Genomic DNA, 25,900 nt, shown 5'->3' with positions numbered 1-25,900 from the left:
TCGCTCTCACAATTTTGACTCGCTCACTGTACCCAACAGCACCCTGCTCGTGTCTTCTAAAGCTGTCGGTCGCGCAAATTGGCATGGGTGTCCGGGCGCGTGTCCGGCTTTACGGTTTGCTCCAACGGGCAACCTCCAGACACAGACCAGGGCATATACATGCATATATATTGAGAATCAAATGCTAAGCGCTGCTACGGCTCTTGCGCTGTACCGTTGCAGGCTCAAAACTAGACTGAGAACACGATATCAGGAGGCACAGTTAGGCAGGTTGAGCTAGCTGAAAGCTCATATACTATTACAGCGCATTACATTGCAGGCCTCGTTGTTTCGTTGTAGTGCACCGACGATTTCCATCGGGCGAGGCGCTCTTTTGGGGGCATCTTATCGACGTAACATGTTACGTCAACAGTTACAACTTTCTGACTACGCATTGGAATAGGTGGATAACTTCGTGCCAAGCATTCTGCAAACGCACCGACCGCTGCAACCGTAGGCCGACCCGTGTCACTGACAACTAGTCATGGTGCAGCAAATTACACCATCGGCAAGCCCGGCCAAGCCACGCGGTGGCCGGGAGGTAGTTCGGGACCCCTCCTCTCCAGGGCCAACTCGGAGGAAAGGGGCTCTGCTGGACTCGCTGCGAAAGGAGTCGTCTGGGTGGCCCATCGCCAACATCATCCTGATCTTAATACTCATCCTCTCAGCTGCCTGCATGGTCATGTACCTAGGCTCTAGGTGCGTGCCGCACCGGGCGCGTGCAGAGTGGCCAGGCGTGGGTGGGTACGTGCCGGGTGCCGGGACAGGCGAGTAGGGTAGTCACACGTAGACATGGGTTTGCAACAGGTGCATATGCCTTTTCCCGACTTCCCAAACATACGCCGGGTGGTACCAGACACGCGTGCGGCTTTCACATGGTGGGTGCGCCCACACATACGGTGATTCGGTACGTGGGCGAGCGCGTCACGGCTCGCTGGCACGGCCGTGCGTCCCACGCGGCGCCTCAAGCTGCCGCCCCTGCACCGCCCCTAACCCTGCCCCCAATTAGTCACAGCGACATACCCGCCTCAACCTTACCCACGCACAGGACTGGCCCCCGCCTCGGGGCGCTCAAGACCTATTGGCTGCCTGGCTCAGGGGTCATCTCGGGCCTGGCCCCCTGCACAACGCTCGAATGCGCACGTGAGCGAGCAGCGGACGATGGAGCCCTGGCCAGCGCAGCCGCCGAAGAGGCAGCCGCGGAGGCGGGCGCGGCTCTTGAGGTGCCTGTGACGGGCACCGTGGCAGCTGCGGCGGCGGCGTCAACAGGAAGCAGCTCCGTCAGCAGCACCACCACCAGCGCCACCACTAGCGGCAGCACCAGCGGCACCGCTAGCTCTACAGGGGTGGTTGGTGGCGGCGATGGCGCCGGTAGCACTGGCGGCAGTGGCAGTGCCAGCGCGGGCAAGGGCGGAGCCGCGTCGGGGCTGCAGGGCGCTCTCAGCGGCCTCACAGGGGTGAGCACGGCCTGGGCGGTGATGGGGACCGCGGGGTGCAGGCCGTAATGTGGAGGTGGCGGAGCCCTACGCACCCTTTCCTGGGAGGACGAGCACAGTTAGCACACACAACCGAAGCTGCTGCGAGGACGTGTTGCGCAGAACTTAAGCGGTTGGGTTACAATCATATCCTGCATGTGCTAACCAAGACACCAACCATCGCAGTTCCTGGGCCTGGACAAGGCAAAGGGGACGGCAGCGGCGGCGGGTCCGGGCGCCGCTGCCAACGGGTCTACTGCGTCGGCCCCGGGCGCAGGCGTGTTGGCGCTGAGTGTCCTGGATGTGTTGCCGCTGACGGCGGAGGATGCACTCAAGGTGCGGAGGTCGGGAGTCGGGGTGTGGGAGTGTTGGGGGTTACATTCATGATAAATTTAAGAAATGAAGGCGTAGTGGGGTGCGGCCGTGGCGCGGCTGTGGTTTTGGGTGCTAAACGGCAACGGGAAACAATCCATTTCAACGGGACAGGCAAGAAATCAAAGGCCGTCCCGGCAGCTTTGGGCCGTGGCTGCTGTTAACGTGGGCCACTTGCCTCTGCCGACGCCATGCAAAAAAACCATACTTGCGACATGTTGAACTTGCCGTATGCCGCAGTTTGACTTTGACTTCTGGCTGGCTGAGGGCGCGAAGATCGCGGGCGCGGCTGCGAGCAAGGCGTGCTCAGAGGGGTACGGCGTGCCGCTGATCGAGCGGTGGCGCAAGGGCCGCGTGCAGCTGTGTGAGCCCGGGGCGGGCCGCCGGCGGCGCCGGGCGCTGCTGCGGGACGTGCCGGCAGACGGAGGTGATGGTCAGCGCAACGGCACAGCAGCCGATTCGGCCGGCAGCGTGGCGGCGCCGGCGCCCGCGCGCAGCCGCATTGACGTGTTCCCGGTCAAGGACAAGCGCGCAACCAACATGTTTGCAGCCGCGGAGAACACTGTCGTGGACGCCAGGTGGGTGCCGGTGCCGCACTACTCCATTGTCCCACTGGCCTTCACCCCACTGCCTCCACCCCACTGTCTCTGCCCCGCTGACCTCTGTCCTACTGGCCTCTGAGATCATAAACTGAAACCGCATCGCCATCGCAAGTCATCATACCCCCCGCCCCCACAACCCCACCGCCCCCCCTCCCGCGTACAGCGCCTTCCTGGGCGGCACGCCGGGCGAGATGCCGGCGGCGCCGCGCGGCTCCTTCGCCGCCGCCTGCTCCGTGTCGCCGGAGCGGCTGCAGGCGCTCAAGGCGGAGGCCTACCTGGAGGTGGAGAACGTCAAGAGGTGGCTGGGGGACGCGCTGCAGGTGCGGCCGGGGGGGCGCGGGGGCGGATGCGGGTGCGAGTGTAGGGGTGCGGACGCGGGTGCTGGCAGCAGTGCGGGGACAAGATGGTGCGTAATCTTGGTGCGCTTGTTATGTACCGTAGCTGCGCAGTATTGGCATCTGGTGCTGGTGTTGATGCTCTTCAGGCTGATGCCTACACCAAGGTGGCTCAGGCCTGCGTGCCGCCGCCGGAGCGCGCCGCCACCGCCGGCGCGGCGGCGCGTAAGTCCGGCCCGGTGCTGCACCCGGTGCTGCTGCTGACGCGGTGGGACACCACCAACGCCTTCCACAGCCTGGAGGTAGGGGCAGCGGGCGGGGACCTGTGAAGGGGGCTCGTGCGGGGGCCTGCCTGTACGGGCAGGGCAAGAGGTGAATCCTCTCGCCCCTGTGCCGTACCTGTGCTGTACGTGTCCCGTGTCACCGGCACCGGCTTGCGTGTAGTGCCGCTGTAGGCCTGTGCCCACGCACGCGCGCCTGCCTTTTTGACGTGACGGGCTCACCCCCGTACCTGCCTCCCCGCTGCCTCCCCGCTGCCTCCCCGCTGCCTCCCCGCTGCCTCCCCGCTGCCTCCCCGCTGCCTCCCTGCTGCCTCCCCGCTGCCTCCCCGCTTCCGCCCTTGCAGGAGGTGGTCACCACCTTCATCAGCCTGGCAGTGCTCAATGATGAGCGACTGGTGGACCAGGGCCTGCAGGTGGGGGCCGGGCGCCGTGCGGCGTCGGGGGCTGGCCCCTGGGGCTGCCGCCTGGGGCCTGTGGAATTGTTTCGGATGTACGCTTCACTGGGATACCCCAAACTGGCTGTGCTGCCGTGGGATGAGGGCTCGTTACGCGTCTCCGTCACATGCTGGCTGGCCCTGTGCACTGCCCCGACCTGTGCACCACCGTACACACGCGCGCACACACACACACACACATTAGGCGGGCTTTCGTTTTGTTTTTTAACACACACACACACACACACACACACACAAGCGCTCGCCTTGTGACCCCTTCCCCAAGTGCTTCCCCAACACACGACGCGCGCTTCACACGCGTAGGTGGTGATTGCCGACGGCAAGCCCGACGGCTACTACCTGGACGTGTGGGCGTCGCTGTCGCGGCCCTACCCGCTGCGCATCCTGTCCCGCAACCCCTGGGCGCCCGGCACCTGCCTCAGCCGCTCGCTGCACAACACCTTCGCCGGCACGTCCCTCCTCACGTCCATGGGCGCGGCGCTGGCCACCCAGTGCAGGTGCGCGGGCGGGCGGGCGTTGGGGGTACATGCGCACAGGTCAGGCGGTTGGCTTGCTTGCATACGTTGTATGGTTACGCATTGCCTTCTGCGGACTGCCGCTATCCTTTTGCACCAACACTGTCCGGCACCGTGCTCTTGTGCTCCTCTTGCTCCTGTGCCAACGTGCCCGCAGGTCGCCGGTGGTTGCGGGTGCGGCGCTGTGGCTGCGGCACATGCTGGCGCCCGCCATTCAGCCGCCGGTGCGCAGCGGCTTCAAGGTACCGCTGCAGAACAAGGGCGTGGTGCGCAAGGTGCGGAAGGCGGGATGGGGCAGAAGGGAGGGGAGGGGAGGGGAGGGGAGGGGAAAGGGAAAGGGAAAGGGAAGGGAAAGGGAAAGGGAAGGGAAGGGAAGGGAAGGGAAGGGAAGGGAAGGGAAGGGAAGGGAAGGGAAGGGAAGGGAAGGGAAGGGAAGGGAAGGGAAGGGAAGGGAAGGGAAGGGAAGGGAAGGGAAGGGGAGGGGATAGGCCTTTCAAGGTGAGCAGTAGAGGCAGCAGGGGAGTGACACGGAGCTGCTGTGTGTGGTGCGCTGCAGACCGTCGTGTGGATCAGCCGGCGCAACTTCGAGGCCCAGAAGCGCGACTCCTTCACCTCGTGGCAGCATACCCGCATGTTTGGAAATGAGGGTGAGTCCACCGCTGCCTCCCAGATGGCGCCGCTGACCCCCTCCCCCGTCCTGCCGCTCCCCCGTCCACCGCCACCCGACCTGCATACTCGATCTGCGGTTACGACAAACGAGCACACGCTCATCCCCGTCATGTTTACCGTAGTCCCATCTGCCGCGTCTTGCTCATCACGCCCCGCCAGGCGAGCTGGTCCTGGAGCTGCAGCGGGAGGTGTGGCGCTGGAACGACGGCGCCTGCATGCGCGCCGGCCTGGCCCAGTCCTTCCCAGACACCGGCCGCCGCCTGCTGGCCGACCGGCTGCGGCAGCGCCGCGCGGAGCGCCTGCGGCGGCTGCAGGCCCTGATCGAAGGCCACGACACGGGCGCCCGCAGCGCCCTCCCATCGGGGGAGGCTTCCTACCTGGCTGACCTGCTTTCGGAGGATGCAATGGAGGGGCCGGATGCCGCTGGCGCGGCGTCTGCAGCCGGCGCGGGCGGCCGGCGCGCGCTGCTGGGCGGCGGCAAGTGCCGGCAGTCGAGTGTGTTGTTTGACCTGAGGTTGCTGGAGCTCAGCGACGTGCCCTTCTACCCAGACCAGCTACAGGTCTGTGCGCGTGTCGCTGTGTGGCGCTGTGCGGTACCAGTGGGCCGTCCGTGTAGGACGGCCTCAAAGCGGGGCAGGTCCCTGCGTAGGACGGTTTTGGAGCAGGCCAGAGTCCGGGCCTTTGGTGCGCATCGCCACCGACACAGTGGCGCGTTTGGCGCCGGGCATGCACCTGGACTCGCCGCCTCGCACGGTCCCGTCCGTCCAACAAGCTGCTCATCTTACCAGCCCGTCCTGATGGTGTGCGGCTGCAGGTGCTGGGCAACGCGGCCATTGTGGCGGGCGGGCACGGCGCCGGGCTGGCCAACATGATGTGGCTGCCACCGGGAAAGGGGGGCGTCCTGGAGGTGGGTGTGCCCGCGTGCGTTTGCTGGGACTTCGTAGCCGCAACAACCACAGCGTGTAGGTGACGTATACAACCCGGCAACAGCACCTTTGACATGAGAATGACGAAGTTGTGCGCTCCCATTGCTCCCGCCGCTCCTGCCACGGCCCAGCTCCACCACAACTCGGGTGGCAACCAGCACTACCACAACCTGGTGAGACGTGTGTTCTTGCTGCCCCGTACAATCAGGGAAACTGACCAACTTATGCATGCCATGCATTTGACACATCGATATGGCGGGATGTGTGTGCATGCGCAAGGCATCCGTGGCGAGTGACTGCCTGCGTTGGAGGGCCTAAGCGAAACCAAGAGTGCCTGTGTAAGAAAACGTCGCGCGCGCGCGTACGCCAGTGCGCTGAACCTAACCAATGCATGTCTGTGTTTGTACTCGCGCGCTCGTGTGCGCTGCAGGCGCACATGTTGGGGCACCGCTACGCAGCGGTGGACAGCGGTGGAGACAACGTGGACCCCAGCGCCGCAGCGAGGGGCCTTCGAGGACTGATGGACGCGCTGGGGGCGTAAGCAAGCAGTGGCGTAGGCTGCGCTGACGAGCAGGCTGCTGGCTGCAAGCAATACACTGGGTACTGATGGTCCAACAAGGAATGCAGAGACCCTCGGTTTGGTCAAATCGTGCGAGGACGAGCAGGGCGTGATGAGTGATGAGCCAGTCGTGCGTACCGTAACCTTTCTTCATGCGGTGCTTTTTGTGGGAAGGTACGTAGCTGCCACACAGCCATCATTATTTCTTAGGGGTAAGGTGAGGAGTCTGTCGCCAAGCGGGTCCCACTCCAGGAAAAAGTGTGTCCCCAGGGAGGCGCCAACGCGACGGCACCAAAAACCCCTGATAGATTGTCCTTCAAGGATGCCGCCACGTCTACGGCTACGTCTCGTCGAAGGACAATCTATCAGGGGTTTTTCACCGCGTGCCGTCCGGGGTGTGTTGCATGGGGGACCCAAAAATTATTTTTCACCAGAACTGTAAATTTACAGCGTGATGTATTGCACTTGCCGAGCACATTCAGAGTATTTAAGAATCATTATGCAAGTCGTCCGAGTGAAAAAGTTATGCCAGGAATTGTCACCGGGGGTCCCACGGTGTGCCCCTGGTCACCCCTGCTCCGCCCTGCCCTGCTCCGTTTCCCTATTCATCACGTGTACCTAAGCAGACATTCAGCAGCCTCTACCTATGCGTTACTTGTGACCTCCCGTACTCTACTTCCGCGCCGCCCCATGCACCCCAGTGGCCAGCTTCGGCTTGTTGAACATCACCTGGCGCGTGTGCCCCATCTTGCCATTCGCACGTGCGCCAGCAGTTTTGCAAATGCTCTTCTGGCGCTTGATCTTCAGGCACCGATTCTTGATCTTCAGCGCGCTGTTCCACTTGCTGATGCCCACACGCCCAGCGCTGACAGTCTCCGGGTCCAACAGCGCAGCTGCCACCATGAGCTCGTGCTCCTTGTACGCGCCGCGTGTGCGGCGCCTGCGCATGCTGAAGCCACGAGCTGTGCGCGTCTGCTGCCGCAGTCCGAGCAGGAAGGTGATACGGGTCATGGCGCCCTGGATCACTCGCAGCGCTGGACGGCCACCGCACAGTGTTGTCAGCAGCGAGAAGAACAGCTCACAGCAGTCTGAGCTGAGCGCTCGCTCGCACAGCTCCGAACGCCGCTCCGCTGGCAGCCGCTCCACCACTTCCAGACGCGAATCGCCATTGATGAGCCAGCTGCACACGTTTTGCAGTGTGAAGCCATCCACGTACTGCGGCAGGGTGGGCTGCGCGCCGCCGCGGCAAACACGCGCAGTAAAGAGCGTGTTGCCCAGCATGCGCTGCAGCATGATGGTCCGCCGTGTGATGCGCAGCGCCCGCTCCACCGGCTCCAAGCCACACTCGTCAAATGCCTCAAACGCCTCCATCAGCGTTCGCATCACGACTGCCTCCCGCACAAACCCGCGCTCCCGTAAGGCCTCTTGCAGCGGGGCACAGCCGATCCAGTACTGCGCGCAGTTGACGGACTGCGCGTCCGTCTCACCGCGAAGGATGGCGATGAGGTGGCTGGGGTTGAGCCCAGGGTACTTTGCCGCACGCGTGACAAGTGTGGCTGTCTGATACTCGCGCTGAAGCTCTGCTGCAACTTCCAGCAGCACGCCTTTGTCCAGGCAGGACTCTCCGTACTTGCAGGCGGCCGCTGCAGCGGCCACCTCTGCCTCGGACGGGCTAAGTTGTGGGCTGCACGGGGCTGCAACCCGGGCTGCTGCTGCTGCCAGTGCTGCTGCCGAACTGAGCGGAGTGGCTGTAGCCAGGGCTGTAGATGCGGCTGCTGTGCCCGGCTGCAAGCGGCCATGGGTGGCGACGCGCTGCATGGAGGCAAGGTTGTCAAGCTTCGCCAGGAAACAGCAAGGGTTGTCCTGCGGCTTTGCTGTCTTCAGCTTGTGCGGCTCGTCCACGACCATGCATGCAATCCCTTCCGCTGTGTAATGGAACTGGCGCGTGAAGTCGCGGCCGGCCTCCTTGCACACGAGCACAGCGCTGTCAAGCCGCGCCTGGTCGACTGCTTGCTGTACTATCTGCTCGGCCGTGGCTGGCGCCAGACCTGCTGGCATCATGCCGTGCGTGAGCCGGTAGACCCAGTAGGCCTCCGCCTCTGCCATCCCACTGGCAAATGGGAAGGAAGGACCGTCAGCGCCTGTGGATACGCGATCCCCGAGCAGCAGTGCATGCCGTGCCAAGTACTGGCTACGCCACACCAGGCGCGAGACCACCGCGGTACCCTCCCGCACTGGCAGCTGTCGGACAAGCTGAAGCACGCCCGCAGCCTCGGCATCCAGTACCGAATCAGAAGCTGCTGCTGCTGCAGCCCTGCTAGCAGCACGGGAGGCATGGGTGTCCTTCCGATCAGCTGCTGCGTCCACACAGCCGGAGCAGCCATTCGCCAGCCCTGGCGCCCGGAAAGCAGTGCTTGTTGCTGCGCCGGTAGCAGTTGCAGCCGCCGTGCCCCCGCCCCCACGCACCGCCACCGCTGCACCAGCAGCAGGCGGCGGCTCCGCCACGCCCGCGCCGCCATCAGCCCCCCAGGGAAGCTGGGGCCTCAGCGCCGCTGCCATGTAGGCGTGATAGCCTGCAGCAACCTGAGGTGAGACCCCGTCCATGCTGCCAGGTTGCTGTGCAGCCTGGGAATGGGCCTCTAACTCCCGCGCCAGTTGCTGTACGGGGCGCTCCACCTGACGCCATGGCACGTGCGCTTCAATGTCCTTCACCTTCTCGCCATGCTCCTGGACTTGCTGCGGGGAGATGGCGTAAATGTCAGCACGCCGCTCTATGGACCCCGCAAGGCGTCCTGCGGACGAGTACAGGTCCGACACCAGCGGCTGCAGGCCCGGCGTCAAGCGGCTGGCAGGCAGAGCCGCTGGCAACAGCCGTGCGCCAGCCTGCTGCTGCCTGGGTGTTGGCGCCTGTGCACCCGAGCGGTGCCCCTGCTCCTTGCAGCGCGACTCTGCTGTCACGCACCTCGGGCAGAACCAGTCGCCCTGCGGCACCATGGTCACTGCCGGCGTGAGGCATTTCTGGTGCCAGCCCGCGTAACGGCTCTCGTTGCTGCAGCGGGGACCATCGCAGAACAGCATGTCATTGCTGTCGCTGCTGTGTTTACTGCCGCACACCATGCAGAAGGCCCCCAGCTGCTGGTAGAGGGGGTCGGCAGCAGTAGCTGGTGCAGCTGCTGGCAGCGCCAAGGGCGCCACCGCTGTGGTGCTGGTCTTTGCTTGCTTTGCGGGCACCGCTGTCTCGCCACTGTTGTAACGTGCTGGAGCCACCGCTGTGCGCTTGGGCCTCGCCGGTGCTGCTGGGTGTGCTGCCTGTGTGGGGGCGGGCGGGGGGACCTGCTGGACTGGCGGTGGGACTTCTGTTGCTGTTGCTGCTGCCGACACGGCCGGAGCCTTGGCCGCAGCCGCGGCCGCTGCAGCCGCGGCCGCTACAGCCGCCTTCACCGCGGCCTGGTGTTTGTTGTGTGCAGCCACTACCCCCAGCAGGGCGTCAGCATGTGGCATCTTAGCAATGCTACCCGCCGGTGCTGCAGAAGTCGCTGCTCCCCTCGGGAGCACCTGCCGTGGCGGGTTTAATGGCACGTGCTGCACGAAATCCCGCCAGAGTGCCAGCTGAACCTCCTCCTGCCCACGTGCCGTGCGTTTGCGCACGAGTGCCGCAGCAGCACACTGCTTTTGGCATTCACGATTGAGCTGTGCAAGGTTGGAGGAGTGAGCCCCACCCCCTGCTGCGTTGGTGAGCGAGAAGTGCTCTCCATCCGTCACGACCATCAGAAGACTGCCCGCCGGAGGCAGCGGCGGCTCCTCCTCCGCCGCCGCTGCCGCCACTGGGAGCGCCGCCGCCTGCTGCGCCGCCGGAAGCACTGCAGGCTGAGGTGCCGCCTTGGCCAGCAGCTGCTGCAGCCGCTCCTCCTCCTGCCGCCGCTGCTCCTTCTCCGCCAGCCTCCGTTCCTGCTGTTGCGCTTTGGCTTCAGTCGCAAGCGCCACCGCGACGTCGGCGATGAGCCGTCGCATCGTCTGCTCACCCGCTTTCCCACCGACGTACATGCGGGCCACTAGCTCGGAAACGCTGCTGTCCGGTGACGTGAGGAACGCGACCACCATCGAGGTGGCTGCATGCCGCAACACGTCATACAGCTGTGGCAGCGCAGCGCGCATGTCACGCGCTAGCAGCACCACTGCTTCTGCGCATGCCGCCTCTGCATCGCTGCCAGCTGGGGTCAAGGCGACGGTGATGCGTCCCTCGGGCGAGAGGACACCCACGGTCACCGACACGAGCTGTATGTCATGCATCCGCTGCGCTCCTCGCACAAGTCCTTCTGCCAGCGACACCACGGTCTGTGCCCGCTCGATACGCTGAAGACTGGCGCACTTGTGGACAACCTGCTGCTGCTTCAGTCGCTGCTGCTCTCCAGCTTCCATGGCACCGCCGTTGGTCCGCTGGAAGCGGGCATCTTGCGCTTCCGATGCTACCTGCGCCTCACGGAGGCTAGTGCGAGCACGCGGCAGCACCTCGCGCTGGACCCATGCCGCCACGTGCTGCACGCTTGCGTGCGACCCCGCTGCATCGGATACTCGCGCGGCTGAGCTGTCAAGCCGCGACACAAGGCTGTTGTACTCGCGCTCCTTCTGCGCCAGCGCTGCAACGCCGATGCTGTCACCAAGACACGCGTCCCCAGCAAACCGCACGCCGCTGGGATATATTTCCTTCTCCAGTAGGGCCTGCAAGCATACAAGGCAATGCGAGGCAATAGTTGGAAAGGGGCCGCAAGCGATCTCTCGCTCGTGACTACGCATGTTACGCTACCATGCACACTACCGAACCACCAACTGAAACACACACCACTCACCGGGATGTCAACGCCGTCGGTGCCCATGCAAGCATCCGCGTTTGGACGGCCGGCGACGTGGCAGCGGGCCACGAACTTCCGAATGCCAGTGGGCAGCACACCTACAGTAGCGTCCGGAACCACCCCGTCCTCGCCCATAGTCCGCCGGTTGGTGCTGGTGCTGGGAAACGGCAGGCCGGGATCCTTTACATCGCCCCGCAGCACGTTCAAAGTGGCCTCGCCGCTGCACTGAGCTGCGGCGGCAGCGGCGACCACCTTGATCCTCGACCTCCACCGAACACCGTTCGCTGCAGGCCCGCCCTCACGAAGCTTGGCAGCGTTGGTGACCGCATCCATCGCGTACTCAACCACCAGGTCGCCGGGCAGCACGCCGCCGGTGGCGATGGTGGTCACGAAGCTGGCCAGCTCCGGCACTAGCTGACAAGCAGTGAGGTAATCGGCACAGCTGCTGCGGCGCTCCTCCGCCAACTGCGCTGTCAAGGCAGCTTCTTTTGCACGCCAGAAGTCGAGTTCTGCGTTGAGGGCGCACGAGCGTACATATGCCTCCTCTGCGCGGCCCAGTGCCACGCCAGCAGGCACAGCGTTCGGAGGTGGTTCTACCTCCACCCCCCATGTCAAGCACCAGGCAAGCACCTCGTGGTAGAGGTTCACCGCCGCTGCTGCGTCATGGCTGGTTGGGTAGTGCCCCAGGTGGCGCGGCTGTCCGCTGACGCCGCTGAGCTTGCAGCTGCTGCGCGCCCGATACGCCTGCTTGCTGTTGTCCCATGACACGCCCGTGTGGCCGCTGCTACTGGTGCATGCGCCCGGCGCCGCCACACCGCCGCGCCCTGGCGACTCCTGTGGGCTGGTCTCCATGTGCGTCACGCCACCGCCTGCAGAGTGTCCACACGCAGTTAGGGCGACACACAGCAGACACACGGTTAGCGCCGTCAACAACACCTACCAACGCAGCAACAGGCCCAACCCACGTCGCGCTCCATCCCATACCCGCACACAACTGCATGCCCCCAAAATCACCCTTACACTCCACATAACGTACCCGCGGCTCCTGCAGGCGCTTGTTCGCCAGCCAACCGCAGCATACTGGTGGCCTGCGCGCGGGCGGCTGTGGCCCGGTGGAGTTGCGCAAGTGGATTAGCGTTGACTGGACATGTCCATTCATGCATACACCAAAGCTCAGCGGCACACCCACACATACCTGTGCGCCTTTGGGAAGCACTCGGCAGCACACCGGTGATGTGTGCAGTCTCGTTCTGCAGCTGCCCCAGCTTCTGCCCTGCCCCCGCCGGCGCCCGGCGAGCGGGCTTGGGGGGGAGAGACTTGACCGCTGCGCGGGTGCGGGGCACCGCCGCAGCCTGCTCCCGCAGCACCCGGAGGCGCGGCTGAAGTTGACTGATGTAGCATGCTCCATGAACTGCTGCTAACGGAGCCCGCACGCCCTGCTCCTTGCGGACAGCGAGCACATCATCGCTGAGGCCACAGCAAGCGTAAGTCTCCAGATTGACGACACGGATGCCCTTGCGACCTATCTGTATGACATGCTGACATACCAGACAGTAGTTGCACGGGCTACTGTCAGGAAAAAAGGCCTCGAGGCTTGTCATCGTGGAAGAATTTGCATTTTGACTCGTTCAGGCCACGTCTACGGCTTTTAAAGAAGTAATGAAGTAATACATATGAAACTATTACATGTATGTTGTTTCCTGGCGGTAATCAGTGGGGACATGCCCGTTAGGGGCACGAACCCTGGAGTGGGACCCGCTTGTCTGTCGCCGCGTGCATCAAAACGAGCGAATTGTGAACAACAGAGGTGGCTCTCCCTTTCGAGGGGTAGGTGAACAACAGAGGTGGCTCTCCCTTTCGAGGGGTAGGTGAACAACAGAGGTGGCTCTCCCTTTCGAGGGGAATGAAACGTGTGCTGCACCCGCGACACCTTGGTGCAATGCCTGAGGCCGAAGGTTCTGAAACTACATCATCTCTTGGAGTTGTCCCCATTCCTTGTCACATCCGTTACTTGTACAATGCTCTTTCTCCTGTAGCCGGAGTCGGTTTGTCCTGCCTAAACCTGCCACCCTGCTGCCCAACCCCCTGCCCCTGCCCACCCCTGCCCCCGCCCAAACCGCGGAAGTCGGGCCGGCTCATGCAGGCTCTTCGCTAGCCCTTAAGCCCATGCACGTCCCGCTGTCAAGCACAAGCGCAGCAGGCAACAAACCAAAGTGTCCAAACAGCAGCAAACCCTACCACACACCGTACCATGCTCAGCTCATCAGCAAAGACTCTAACCCGCGCACTGGCGCCGTTTCTTTATTTCTTGGCCGGCCGCCGGGGCCGCGCTCCCCTCCGTCCATGTGGCCTTGCCTGCCCCGCTGCTACACACATGCACGCCGCCACTGCTGGGCCCAGGCCCTCCACCAGCCGCCGCCGCCGTACGTAAGCCCCTGCGGCGGCGCCGCCGCCGCCATCACCACCAGTTGTGAAAAGAATGCCACCGCACACATGCCCCTCAACGTTTGTCACTCATAACCTGCTGCTATCCGATTGGGTGCTTGCACATGGAGCGCCCGTCATCAAGGGGCCATACATGTCCCCGCCTTGAAAGTAGCAGACTAGCAAATGCGTTGCTGGTAATGAACCATCTGCACACGTGCTTCTATAAAACTACTTCAGTATATTATTACTCCCGACCCATGGATCAGTCCTAATGCATGCCACAGCACTGCGAGCTCGCCCAGGCTCGCGCAGCATAGCACTTCTATCAGTTCTATTGCGGATTGTACAGTGTGGCCACCGCTAGCTCCACCACGGGCCAGACCCTACGCCCGCTTCAGCCCTGCATACCTCTCACGCCTCAACACTGCACGCTCGCCATGCCTTTCACTGCGTCAATGTTGCGCAGGACCTGTTCAAGTTCATCGCCCGCTACCGTACTCAAATTGTCGCTCTGGTCGCTTGTACATGATCAGCCACCGTACATGCAAGTAGCGTGCACGCTAGATCTCCATTTCGATGCCCAAGTTATCCACAATCTACGGTACTGCTCTCACGCACGTTACACATGCCACTGCAATGTCTTTGCAAATGTTCTACCAGCTAGTGTGTTTGCCTATGCGTGCTCATCGTTTTGCTCGTGCGCTGCTGTTGCCGCGCCTCCTACCGCTCCTGCTCCTGCTGCAGCTCCTGCTGCTGCGCATTAGACAGCTGGATGTGTCGCCGCTCGAGCTCGGTCCGCTCCTGCTGCACGCGGTAGCTCACGAGCGCCGCCCACAGGCGCTGCCGCTCCCGGACCTGGCGGGGGTCCCGATAGTACCTGGGGCCGAGGAGAGCAAGGCGCGCGTGGGGCGCAAGTGCGCAAGCTTGGAGCGTGCAAGGCATACAGGCTGCAGTAAGGTGACAGCCGCACATCACAATCATCAACCAAATTACGATTGGACATGCGTCATGTCGTCGTCATGCTGAACATGGACGCAAGCAGATGCGCGCGTCAGCCCTATGGAGCTACAGACACGCCTGCCCAGCGACCTATGGGATCTGTGCGCCCCTGCCGGTTGCTCACGTGTGCAGGGGTATGTCCATCGGCCGAGTGCCCTTCGCCTGCCTGCCCCGTGCGCCGCCCGCGTCGCATCCGCAGCCGCGCACACCAGGCACGCAGCACTCGTGGGCCGCTTCCAGCCCGCACTCGCACTTGAATGAGTCAGGTGCCGGAGGCGCAGACGATACACCGGCGCGGGACAATGAGTCGGCCGGTCCGCACCGCTCCGTTACCACTGGCGCACTGGAAGTTGATGCAAGCAGCTCAGCAAGCAACGAAGCTGGCTTGAGTTCTGGGCGATGTCGATTTGGCGCGTACTCGGCCAGTCCGATGGAGAACTCCTGGAAGCCCAAGAATATGGACTGCGAGGAGTACAGAGGGACAGGTTTGCCTCTACTCAGATTCGACAGGCGGTCGAGAAAAGCGTGCAGGGTGTTGCGGAGCCCTTCAACGACGGAGACCTCAGCGCGGACCTGTGGAGAGTGCCCAGCGACGTCATCGTGCTGCCCTTTCATGTTTTTATGGAACAAGGGCAAGTGCCCAGCCTTTTCCGGTTGCCGGGAAAACAGGTCGAGAACTTCTCGCGCGCGCGCCAGCGCTTGAAACTTGCAGCACGTCGAATAGCAGTGTTCTAGGAGTTTTGTTTATTGAAGTTCCGGCAGCAAAGAGAAATAGCATCGAAGATGCCGACCCCCCACGACCCCCCACGACCCCCCACGGGTCTTCCCCGCCTCCTCCCCCCATCTTACCACGCGCGCCACCCGGGTATTGGAAACAAAACTTGCACTTGTACTGGGCACTAAGTGAAGCCAATTTGTTTTCCGAAAGCATCACAGACGCGCAGAACGGGGCCCTGGCTCCGCGCTGTCTACACCTCGCCCAACTATGTGTACGTCAGCGCGCTTCCATGGACATTGCAGTTCTTTTCTCGCTGTGTGTTTACGACGTAGGACAGCGGTGGTGTAGGAGGTGATGAGCTGGATGAGGGGTACCTACTTGCAGATAGCGGCCAGCAACTTGTGCTCGTGCCTCGTGGCCACCCCTGCTCGTGCCGACCATCGCCCTAACGCCCTTCTCAAAACTTTATGTTACATCGAGACAACGGGCCGCATGCATGCGGCTGGGATACAAGGCTGCCATACTCCCACCAAAAGGCACAAGGCACGAGGCACGAGGCCGCGGCGTCGCTCCTGCCTGTTGTAGACCATGCCAAAGACCACGACGGGGTCAATACCGTCTCGACCGCCAACTCGCCATACTGCTGCAACGTCCGTGAAGCCAGCTGACATGGCGACCCGCGCCACAACAAAGCGTTCACCACGAGGTTCAGTTAGCGCATCGCGCACCCGCTGTACCCCGCACTTCTTGCCCAACTCCCGCCACGGCATTGCAGTGCCAGCAGCCTCAGTCACCCCTGCACCACCCGACACGCGCCAGCAACTGCGCTACCCCCTCCACATGTAGCCCACACCCACCGCCGCGGCCGCCGCGACCACTGAGCCCGCCACAAGCCACCGCACCGACACCGCCGCAGGGGCCCCGGCGCCACGGTCGTCGCCGGCACCACCCGCCGCAGCTGCGTGTCGCTTCGCCAGCTCGGAGCCCGGCGCCGCCCAGCCCTCCACCGCCATGTGCGCCACCACCTCCTGCCGGTCATATTCTGCCGGAGCAAAGCCGAGCTCCCGGCGCGCCTTGTCGATCCGGAACCAGTGCTCGATGCAGCACTTGTCAACCTGCATGTTCATGGGCAGCACGCGCACACGTTCCGTTACCGGTGCTAGAGAAAGGTTTGCAAGCGAGACCGCGAGCACTGCCTGGGGCCCTCAGATGCAGCCTGCGCCACGCGGCCACCGCCTGCCCGCTGCTTGCAGCACCTGCAGACACCACGGTGCAACCCATCCAGTAATCCTGGTGACGCCCACACCTGGCCAGCGTCCCAGCCCCAGTGCCCGCCCACGCACCTCCATGCGTGTCAGCGGCGGGTCCCGGACGAACGCCCTCAGCAGCGGCCAGGCCACCTCAATGGCGCCCGCTATGCCGTACACTAGCCCGTACGGCACGGATACGGAGGGGTAGTGGTAGCCCAGACCCACAATGAAGGGCTTGAACTGCGTGCAGGAGAAGGCAATGTTTGGGGGTTTGGACTGGGGGCTACGGGCTGGGTTTGCACATGTACAACGCGGATTGTGTATGTGTGCATGGTGGTGGCACACGGTCCGCCACATGCATCCCATGATACAAAGCAAGCTCCAGCGTTGCCCCAGCAAAGAATGGCGTACGTGTAGGAAGTTGTTGATGGGGGCGCCGTCTGAAGCATAGTACACTTGCCCCTCCGCCACCATGTCCCGCGCGCCACCACCGCCATGGCCGCCTGTGCCGCTAGCGTCACATGCCAGACCGTCGTCCGCGGCTTGCCCATTTTCGAGCTCCAGCTCTGCAGCCACCGTCTTCACACCATCGCCGCCAGCCGCCCCGGGATCCTTCACCGCCGCCGCTGTAGTTCCGGCTGCGGCAGGTGTGTACGGCGTCCGCAGGCCGCGCTCCGCCAGCATGAGGATTTGGACTAGATTGTCTACATGGCACCAGTCGCTCAGGGTGTTGGGGTCGCCAAACGCCGCCACGAACACGCCCTGCTGCACCATGCGGATCACACGCGGCTGGTGCCGCGTCTCGCCCGGGCCCCAGATGCCTGTGGAACGCACCGCGCACGTGCGCAGCACGGCCCGGGCGCCGTGCCGCCGCGACTCCTGCTGCCCCTCCTGTTTCTGTTCCTTCTCTTCCTCCTCCTCATGTGTATGCTGCCTGATGGGCTCCGGTAGGAGCGGGGTGCCGCTGGCGGAGAGCACAACGCGCTCCGCCCGCGCCTTGGTAGCACTGTATGCGTCCTTGTAGGCGGCAGCGGGCGGGTAGGGCGCCGACTCGTCGCCACCGCTGATGGGCCTGCGCGCGCGTGTCAGTGGATTGTAGTACAGATGTGAGGCGTGCAACTACAGCTGTCATACGGTATGCATCGCGTTGCCATCCAGCCGGCCGCCATGCACCACCACTGTGCCAGCTCACCGCTAACCTGGCGGCGCGCTCATCCACCCACCCGCTCGCCCGCCCACCTGCCCACAAATATGACGTTGCAGGTGGACACATACACCAGGCGCGGCACGGCGTGGCGCACACACGCCGCCGCCACGTGGCCCGAGCCGCCCACATTGACCGCCTCGATGAGCGCGGCCTGGTCGCGCAGCTCGCGGCCCGACATGCCGTACGAGGCCACGTGGAACACCGCATCCAAGCCATACAAGTTCGTGTGCGTGTGCGTTTGCGCATCACCCGGGGCGGCGGGGAAGGGCGACGCGGCGACCACGAAAGCTGCATCCACGGCGGCTGCATCCGCGACGGAGCCAGCTATGAAGCGCACGCGCGGCGGAAGCGGCTGCCGCGGCGGCGCCAGGTCAAGAATGGTGACCTCGACACCGTCACGCGCCAGCGTCACCGCCAGGCGGAACCCCAGGAAGCCGCCGCCGCCGGTGATGAGTGCGCGGCGGGTGGCATCCGCCAAGGGCGTGGCAGGTGGCGGGAGCGGGGGAGGCAGCGGGGGTGGACGTAGTGGACGGAAGCTTGCTATATCATCGCCAGCCATACTAGGTTTGTTTTATTTGTTGTTGGGTCAACAACGCTATGGAAACGTCTTCATGATGGTGTTACAACCAGAGTCAGCACACGTCTGTGCAGTTGTCTAGCAATTGAATACCATGCTTTTGCTCGACTTGGCGCTACAGTCATATAAATCTGGTGAAAGCTTATGCAGACGTAATTCAAACTCACAGGCTTACACTCCTCTGCAAGCAGAACACGATTGGTGGTTTGATGTGCAGCTTTTACTCGCAAACGTTATACTGACTTTCTGATTGATTGATTGATGTTACAAGTTCATGCTCGTAGATTGGTCCAAACGAGCCAGGAAGCTCATGGACCGCCAAAACTAGTCTCAAAAGGATTATTCAAAAAGCAAAACAGTTCATGCAATAATATATCTAAATTGGTCGCGCCGTAAGGTCGTTACGTCGCAGCCTTATCGCGTGAATGACACGCGCTAAACCCCTCTGGTCACCACTGGCCATCGCGTCCATCATAGTCGCGGGAATCACCTCCCACAGCGTGCTTCTGATATCATCGTACGCCTTGCACTCAAGCAGCACATGCCTCTCATCCTCTACATGCTCCTCCTCATCAGCGTGGCAAAGCGGACATACTCTCTGTGCTCTCTCCCTGTGCGCACCCTGCGCACCGCGTGGGTTGTTAGCCTCAATCATCCACACGCCCATCCTGAATCTCATCATGGAGACATGCCATGCTCGAGGAATGTAGATTTGCGTGTGCCGTGTTTCCCCCATCCAATGCTTGTAACGACATATCTTCACGCCAGGCTTGACCCCTGCTTGCGTCACAAAATCCCGTGGATTAACCTCTAACCTGTTGCTAGCCCAGTCCTCCTCAAACTTCTCGCGTACCTTCCCCATGAGGGAGGCAACATCCAGTTCTTGCGTAGTAATGCGTGTAATATTGGCCTCGATATCAGCTGCCTCTCCACTGAAACGGTAGCCAAGGCCAACCATCAATAACCGCAGAACTTTAGCCCCCCACGTGTGCGTGGGCGGCGTCGGTAGGTTGCTCAACACCGCTCGTATCTCCTCCTTAAACGCCTGATGGTAAACAGTGCCGGTTGCCTTAACCAGTTGGTTCCAAAAACGGAAAACAAGCTCAGCCCAATGCACGTGTAGTGGCATGCACCCAAGCTCTCGAAAGAGCAGTTCATGTGTTGGTTTCTGGGCTCCCACCACTTCCTTCATGAAATCCATCTGAATGCGAACCATGCCATGCTCTAGTGCTCGATCAAACGCTCCATATCTTTGACCGTCAACTGGGGACGCATTGAACACTTGGAGAAGCGCGTCTGGTGCCCACACTTGTGCACCGTAAGATAATACCGCACGCACCTGAGCGTTAAAGCACCGCATAGCTACCGCAGGGACCATAAGCCCCTTCTTGCGTAACTTCCGTCGTAGTGCATGCATAGCTCGCTCACCCGATGCACGTAACTCTTTGCAACAAGATTCAAACTTAAAACTGGGGCCGTAATACAGGCCAAGGTACCGCGCTCTACGCTTCCAGGGAAAGAAGCGAAGTGCTTCCAGCCCTTGCTGGTATTCCCGCATGTACACCGGCATGGGGCTTGGCTCCTGCCGTAAATAACGCCGAAAGGTGGCTGACGAATGCACACCCAGCACTTCTGACTTTGTAACATTCACACGCATTCCGAAAGCCTCACAGAACTCACGTAGTGTTGTCAGCATCTGGAGCATCCGACGGTGTGTTGTCGCAAACAAGCTTAGATCATCAGCGTAAAAGAGCAAGGGCAAACGATGTCCGTCAACTACTGGGCAATCCCCGGCCGCCATCATGGCAGGATGTAATTCGTCTTTGGCTGCCAGATAGTCTGCGTATGCCTCAACAAACAGCCCAAAAAGTGTGGGGCTCAATGGACAGCCTTGTTTCACGCCAGCCGTTGACTCAAAAGGGTCACCGGTACGTCCATCTACGCGTACGCGTAACATCACTTTCTCGTAAGCTTTCTTCAACGCTTCCAGCATGGCGCCGTGTACTCCTCTCTCTTCCAGTCTTTGCCACAACAAATCCCTCGGCACTCTGTCAAACGCCTTTTCAAAATCGATCTGACACACGAATAATGCTTGCCCCCTGCCCAATTGTGTCGTTTTGTACTTGTCCGTGAGGTGTCGTAGCACAAACAAATTGTGAATCGTGCCCCTCTTTCTGCGGAAGCCGCCTTGATAAGCACAACGCGCATCACAGGTTTCCCCCCACGTACTGAGACGCCGCTCCAACAGGAAGGCGTAGCACTTGGCCAGCGCTCCTCCCACCGCCAGTCCGCGGTAATTGGACATGTCCGAAACGTCACCCTTCTTGTGGATGGGCGTTAAGGACGTCTCACAAAACTGCCTAGGGTAGTCGCCGCTAATGCGTATGTGCTCAAAGAGTGTCAGCAAAAACGGCGCAAGCACATTAAACTCTTTTCCGTCTTCAATTTCCCGCGTGGCGTACTTGTAGCACTCTGCAGGTACGCGGTCTAGCCCGCCAGACTTGTGATTTTTTAGACACCGTAGCGCCTCTTCAACCTCGCTCAGCGAGAAAGGTATGTTCAAGGACGCAGCTGCCACAACTCGTGCGTGCCGTGCGCTAGGCTCATCTTCCTGCGTCTGTGCATCCTCTACTGCCCATCTGCGCGTACCTACGCCGGGCCTTCTATTAATCATGGAAAGAATCTCGTCCGCAGTCACATTGTCAAACGCATTCAGTGAGCCATTATAGAGTGTGTCAAAGAAGGACGTCCAATCCGTGACCGATGTGAGCGGGCAGGAGGGGACAACCCCATCGTTCAGACGCTGCCATAGGGCACGTGGGTCCGCCTTGCACTCATCCAAAAACTCTGTGAAAAACGTAACCTTATATCGTTCCTTGGCCTCTCGTCGCATGCGCTGGTACCGCGTCCTTAGCCTCGAAAATTCGGCCCGTGCAGCCTCATCTTGCAAGGTGCCAGTAGCTCTCATCTGAGCTTTCTGTCCTAACATATCCCGTCGCGCAGCCGCTAGCTCCTCCGTCCACCAGGGTGCGTCATCCTGCCCACGTACCTTGCGCGTGTCGGTCCCAGTTCGTCCAAAAGCCTTATCCATCGCACGGTATAGCACTTTGCCAAGCCGGTCCACCGCCTCCGTGCTGGTGATACCGCCATTTTCTGCACTGCGCCCCAGACGACACATGACATCGGCTATCCTCCGCAGCTCTGCGCACTCCGGATCCTGATAAATCGATGAGTACGCGCCCCGTCTACGCATATCAAAGCGAGCCTTGCCGCCGTGCTGCTTCGCAGCTTGATCCCATCTGCCAACCCCAAGCGTGAGCTTAACAGGGCAATGATCGCTCATCAAGTCACCTAGGTGGATCTCGTCCTCGCCTTCAGGAATGTTGCACACCTCCAGTTGCCGTGCCTTGAAGTAAAGTGCCGGTGTGGTAACGTAGAGATCAATCATGCTCTTCCCCGTGCCTCCTGTGAACGTGCATTCTCCGTCCGCGTCACCCTCAACCCGTCCGTTTAGGATACATAGTCCCAGCTCACGGCACAGATTCACAAGTAGCTGGCCGTGCGCATGGCCTTGCTTTTGGTCCATGCTTTTCCTCTCCGGTATGGCCGCCAATAGGCTCGATGCATTCGTGCCCGTGTGTGCAGCAATCTCACCATCCGCCTCCGCGCCTAGGACTTCTTGCAAATTGGCAACCCGTGCATTCATATCTCCCATAAGCAACAGCTCGTCGTTAGCAGTGCAAAAACGATTTATCAGTGCTCTGACTTTCTGGTGTTCGCTCCTGCCACGTTCCTGCCTCCATGCATGTGGGGGCGTGCTGCGTGCATCCCCGCACTCAGTGCGCAGTTTCCCCTTCGTGCCCCTTCTGGCCTCCCTAGTCCAGTACGCTGCGCACCTGGGCTCCGCTAATGGATCTGAAGAGCTATGATAAGATTTAGAAGTCCGGCCGATCAGATACGGATAGGTATTGATGCACTTCGAAAGATGCGCAACCTGGCGCAACCATCATGGAGACGAAAGCACGCTGACACACAGCACAGCGGCGGGGTCTTGCGCTTCCGCTGGTAGCCGATTCTACTGAGGAAGCCAGGCGGGTAAACGCACTGTCGTGGCATGCGGGAGGGCAGGCGTAGGGGAATGTCAAGAGCTGTCCGATACTGATACTGTACTTGCGAGGCGGGCAGGGCACTACTGGGCAGCGGCAAAAGCGCACCGTGCCAAGTGTCCGGTATGAATAATAGCGCGAAACCGGCGCGCGTCATTAGGGCAACGTATGCAGCGCGATTGGATCCTGCAGGACTGCCCTCGTGACCAATGCGTTCAGCTCATTTTGGGCCTAATTAGCCCACTGGAATGCTGCTTGCCTACTTATTTAATAGATGTACAACTCTAACACTCTTTCGCGACTGTTGCTGATACGCTCAGAGCTGCGCACTGAATCGACATGCCGCAGCTCTTCCACGTCGCACTGGCGACAGCCGTCCATTCACGTAAACGAGATCTTAAAAGGGTCCCCAGGTATGTCAAGTGGAAGGGTCAGAATCGCGCCCACGAAAACGACACTGGCAGTCCGCGTGCAGGTCTGCCGATTCCGCAGTAAACAAGCAATGGGCCACGCTCCTTTCAGCCGCCGCTGCCATCTGTGGGCTGATTATGTGGTAAGCCTCAGGAATACGGTTCTGGCGCAGTGCCGGATAGATAGTGGCGGCTGGCAACACCAACCGTGGAAAGCAGGGGAGGACGCCTTTGACCCGTCCCCGTACCGTCGTGACTCACGCAGGATGGTGTCTGCTGAGGTTGCTCGGCATCGCACACACGATGTCATTGCGGGCTTCGGCGTCACGCTTCACTCCGACCCCTGGCCCATGTTTGCGCACATCCCGGTGGCCGTGGCCCTGGTCCCCGTGCTGGTCCTGCTCCTGCGTGTGGCCATCTGGCGCTCTCACATCCAAGCCAACCTCAACGCTGGCGGTGAGGCCCCACTGCAGCAGTCGCATCAAGCGGGCTTGCAAGGACTTGCTGCTTTCAGCCTTTCAGGCGCTTTTCGAGCTCCACTCCAACCTGTCGGGCTCGCGCAAGAAGTACACGTTTGAGCGCTTCGTTCCATTTCCTTTTCTCACCTACCGACCTTGCCTACTGACCTACCCGTTGCGCAGGTGTGCCCTTCCCCGCCGGCGTTGCATCCAGCGCTCAAGGCATGGGCATCGCCGGCGCCCGCGCCCACGCCGGCACCGCTGACGTGCCCACCCCCCGCGGCTTCTTCACAGCCGCCGGCCTGGCAGCCCTGGCCACGTGGCTGCTACGGCGACTACCCTAGCGAGTCCGTTAGCGAGCCCGGAAGCGATATATTGGGTCTGTTGTCTGGCAACTGTCCCGGGGCTCTGCGCTCTGGCACAACAATCTCGGCTTCCCTAACCCTAAAACCCTAAAGTCCGATTTCCACCGGCCGTGCTCCTTAATGTCCTCGATTGAAACCCCCGCGTTGGCAGCTGCCGTCGCCCCGCCCCGCTCTGAGGAAGTGCCGCCGCGCGAACCCTCTCCAAGGCCTCTTCACGTGATCCTTTCACGTGATCCCCTGCAACCTCTTCCACCTACAATACTTTGTCCTGCCGGCACCGCCGCGCAGATCGCCTGCTCCCTGGGAGGGGACGGTGTGGCCGGAGGGCCGAGGTGTTGCACCCGCGCGCCAACGGTGTTAACGCGCGCAGGCGCTCACGAGCATCGTGCACAGCTGGGCCTCGCGGAAGTTCGCCGTCGGATGGTAAGTTGTGTGGTGGCGCTGCTGGTCACCACGGGGCTGTGGGCCTTCAGCCTGCAGGCACTGCACTTTGCTGCCAACGCGGTGCGCACATGCAGGACCGTATGCGTGCAGGAACCATTGCGCGTGTGTGTGGCTGTGTGCTAGCGAGCGCCCTGGCGGCGCTGCGGGTGCATAAGTTGTGGTTGGCAAGGACGTGACGAGGTTACACCGGCCTGCCCAGCTGCTGGCGAGGCAGCGCAACAACGAAGCAAGCAAAAGCATGAGTGCTTTGCTTGGGCGCGCCGCGCAAAGAGAGACGCCATCCTGCGTATCCATATTTTTGGATTCTCACCAGCCTCACTCCTCGCCCACGCGACCATCCGCCCGCCCACAGGTGCGCAAGCCATACCCAGACAACCTCGCCGGCATGAGTGCGGGCCTGGCGCAGCTGCTCACCGCTGCCTCATCAGGCACCGCCTCGGCCACTTCCGCTGCCGCCGCCTCGAGCAACGACCTTGCCTCCTTCCTGGCTTCCTCCTCCGAGTCTGGCAATGGTGGCAGCGGCAGCTGGACCCCTGGCGGCGGCTGGGCTCCCGGTGCCAAGTGGGGCCCCAGCACGTGCCCGCCCAACTGCCTGGACCTGTCTGCCTTCAAGTCCTACTTCGGCCCTCACGTGTGCTGCTGCAACGCGGTGAGCTCCTGGTTGCTAGCTTCGGGTGCCTTCGGGTGCTGACTCGTCCTCGTGTTCGTGTCATCCAGTAGCCACATTGCTAGCTGATGCATGGAAGCGTGTGCACCACTGCACGCAAGCATGTTTGTCTCATACCAGCATGCGAGCCCGTGTCTTTACCCTTTGCCACCTCGCTATTCCCGTAATCCGTGTCCCGACCATGCCATTACCAGCACGTTTTACCGTCGCCCCTACACCCTCCGCCCGCCAGATTGGCGGCGTGTTTGCTGCCGAGCCGCACGCCGCCGCCGCGCTGCAGGCGCTCATCCCCGCGCTGGTGGGCCTGGCGCTGCTGTGGGCGGCCCTGTCGTGGCTGCTGCTGGCCGCCGCCGCGCAGTTCGCACACAGCGAGAGCGAGCTGCTCACAATCACGCCCGCCACTGCCGCGGCCGCGGCCGCCGCCGGCGAGCCCGGCAACCTGCCGCCGGTGCACGGGCTTGCCGGCTTGCTGGCACGCCACTGGTTGGGCGGTTGCCGCAGCGGTCCCGACGCCAGGACTTCATCCGGCAAGCCCCGGCGCGTGGGCGACGTCACTGAGCCGCTGCTTGCGGGCGCGGATTGCGGCACCGCTGCCATGCCGATCGTGTCGGGCGCGGGCGTCGTGCCGCAGGTCGGGACCACGCTGGTGGCCGGCAGTTCGCAGGGCTTGCCGTTCCTGCCCCGCTGCCCTAGCGAGACCTGTGTGTGCTAAAGGGCGGCGGACCGACTGAACAGCAAGGTGGTGGCAGCTCAAAGCTGTGGTTTGTGTGTGGGGAGCTGCTGAACTGGAGTCGTGTAAGACTGGTTGAGGGACACCTGCAACGGCAAATTGCTGTGTGCTCAGTTGCCTAAGCACTGTCATCATTACACACCGTGCCGCGCGCTTACTATCAAGGACGGTGCAAGTAAGAGGCTAGATGTCTCCCCGATGTTTAGCATGACAATAAGGTTGCTGAGGGGAAGTGCCGGGCGAGCGGAACTCCAGGAGACAGGGCCCTCCGGCTGCGGGTTGCACATGCACGATGGGCACGAGCTGTGTCACGTGGCTTGTCCGCAAAAAGGACATGCCGGATGGCAAACTTAGCCCCTGCGCCCAGCTATCAGTGCCGACTGATCGTGGCCTGCATCGATGTTTGTTGTAGTCGATATCAGGGGGGGGGCTCTCCTGGTCGATATGCAAATTAGCGGGGGGTG

At 62.1% G+C, this 25,900-nt stretch overlaps 4 protein-coding genes across 5 annotated transcripts; 2 read left to right on the top strand and 2 right to left on the bottom strand.

Moving 5' to 3' along the window:
• The first annotated feature begins 36 nt into the window (after positions 1–36).
• Positions 37–6,732, top strand: CHLRE_16g678997v5 (uncharacterized protein). Of its 2 annotated transcripts, none has more exons than XM_043071371.1 (14): positions 37–738; positions 1,088–1,496; positions 1,701–1,850; positions 2,127–2,464; positions 2,652–2,808; positions 2,973–3,125; positions 3,449–3,517; positions 3,863–4,056; positions 4,232–4,349; positions 4,631–4,721; positions 4,903–5,303; positions 5,558–5,650; positions 5,801–5,842; positions 6,100–6,732. In XM_043071371.1, the coding sequence occupies exons 1-14, from the start codon at positions 524–526 to the stop codon at positions 6,208–6,210; spliced, it is 2,541 nt and encodes an 846-aa protein (XP_042916232.1). In that variant the 5' UTR covers positions 37–523; the 3' UTR covers positions 6,211–6,732. The 2 variants fall into 2 exon arrangements, with proteins under 2 accessions (XP_042916232.1, XP_042916231.1); XM_043071372.1 differs by having other exon boundaries at positions 182–738.
• Positions 6,733–12,804: 6,072 nt separating this feature from the next.
• CHLRE_16g678885v5 (uncharacterized protein) lies at positions 12,805–15,246 on the bottom strand. Its single transcript, XM_043071369.1, has 3 exons — positions 15,078–15,246; positions 14,629–14,966; positions 12,805–14,382 (listed from the first exon to the last, which is right to left on the bottom strand). Exons 2-3 carry the CDS (start codon positions 14,646–14,648, stop codon positions 14,226–14,228), a joined length of 177 nt encoding a protein of 58 aa, XP_042916230.1. The 5' UTR covers positions 14,649–14,966; positions 15,078–15,246; the 3' UTR covers positions 12,805–14,225.
• A 434-nt stretch (positions 15,247–15,680) lies between these two features.
• CHLRE_16g678773v5 (uncharacterized protein) lies at positions 15,681–18,616 on the bottom strand. Its single transcript, XM_043071366.1, has 4 exons — positions 17,712–18,616; positions 16,884–17,544; positions 16,566–16,712; positions 15,681–16,337 (listed from the first exon to the last, which is right to left on the bottom strand). The coding sequence occupies exons 1-4, from the start codon at positions 18,236–18,238 to the stop codon at positions 16,050–16,052; spliced, it is 1,623 nt and encodes a 540-aa protein (XP_042916229.1). The 5' UTR covers positions 18,239–18,616; the 3' UTR covers positions 15,681–16,049.
• Positions 18,617–22,646: 4,030 nt separating this feature from the next.
• CHLRE_16g678661v5 (uncharacterized protein) lies at positions 22,647–25,892 on the top strand. The gene is made up of 6 exons (XM_043071364.1): positions 22,647–22,775; positions 22,838–22,915; positions 23,038–23,228; positions 23,966–24,018; positions 24,392–24,688; positions 24,939–25,892. Exons 1-6 carry the CDS (start codon positions 22,702–22,704, stop codon positions 25,416–25,418), a joined length of 1,173 nt encoding a protein of 390 aa, XP_042916228.1. The 5' UTR covers positions 22,647–22,701; the 3' UTR covers positions 25,419–25,892.
• Positions 25,893–25,900: the final 8 nt, after the last annotated feature.

This window comes from Chlamydomonas reinhardtii, chromosome 16 (genome assembly GCF_000002595.2).
Source record: "Chlamydomonas reinhardtii strain CC-503 cw92 mt+ chromosome 16, whole genome shotgun sequence".
Classification (NCBI taxonomy): domain Eukaryota; kingdom Viridiplantae; phylum Chlorophyta; class Chlorophyceae; order Chlamydomonadales; family Chlamydomonadaceae; genus Chlamydomonas; species Chlamydomonas reinhardtii.
Note: the sequence above shows the minus strand (reverse complement) of the source record. Positions and strands in the feature narration are given on the sequence as shown.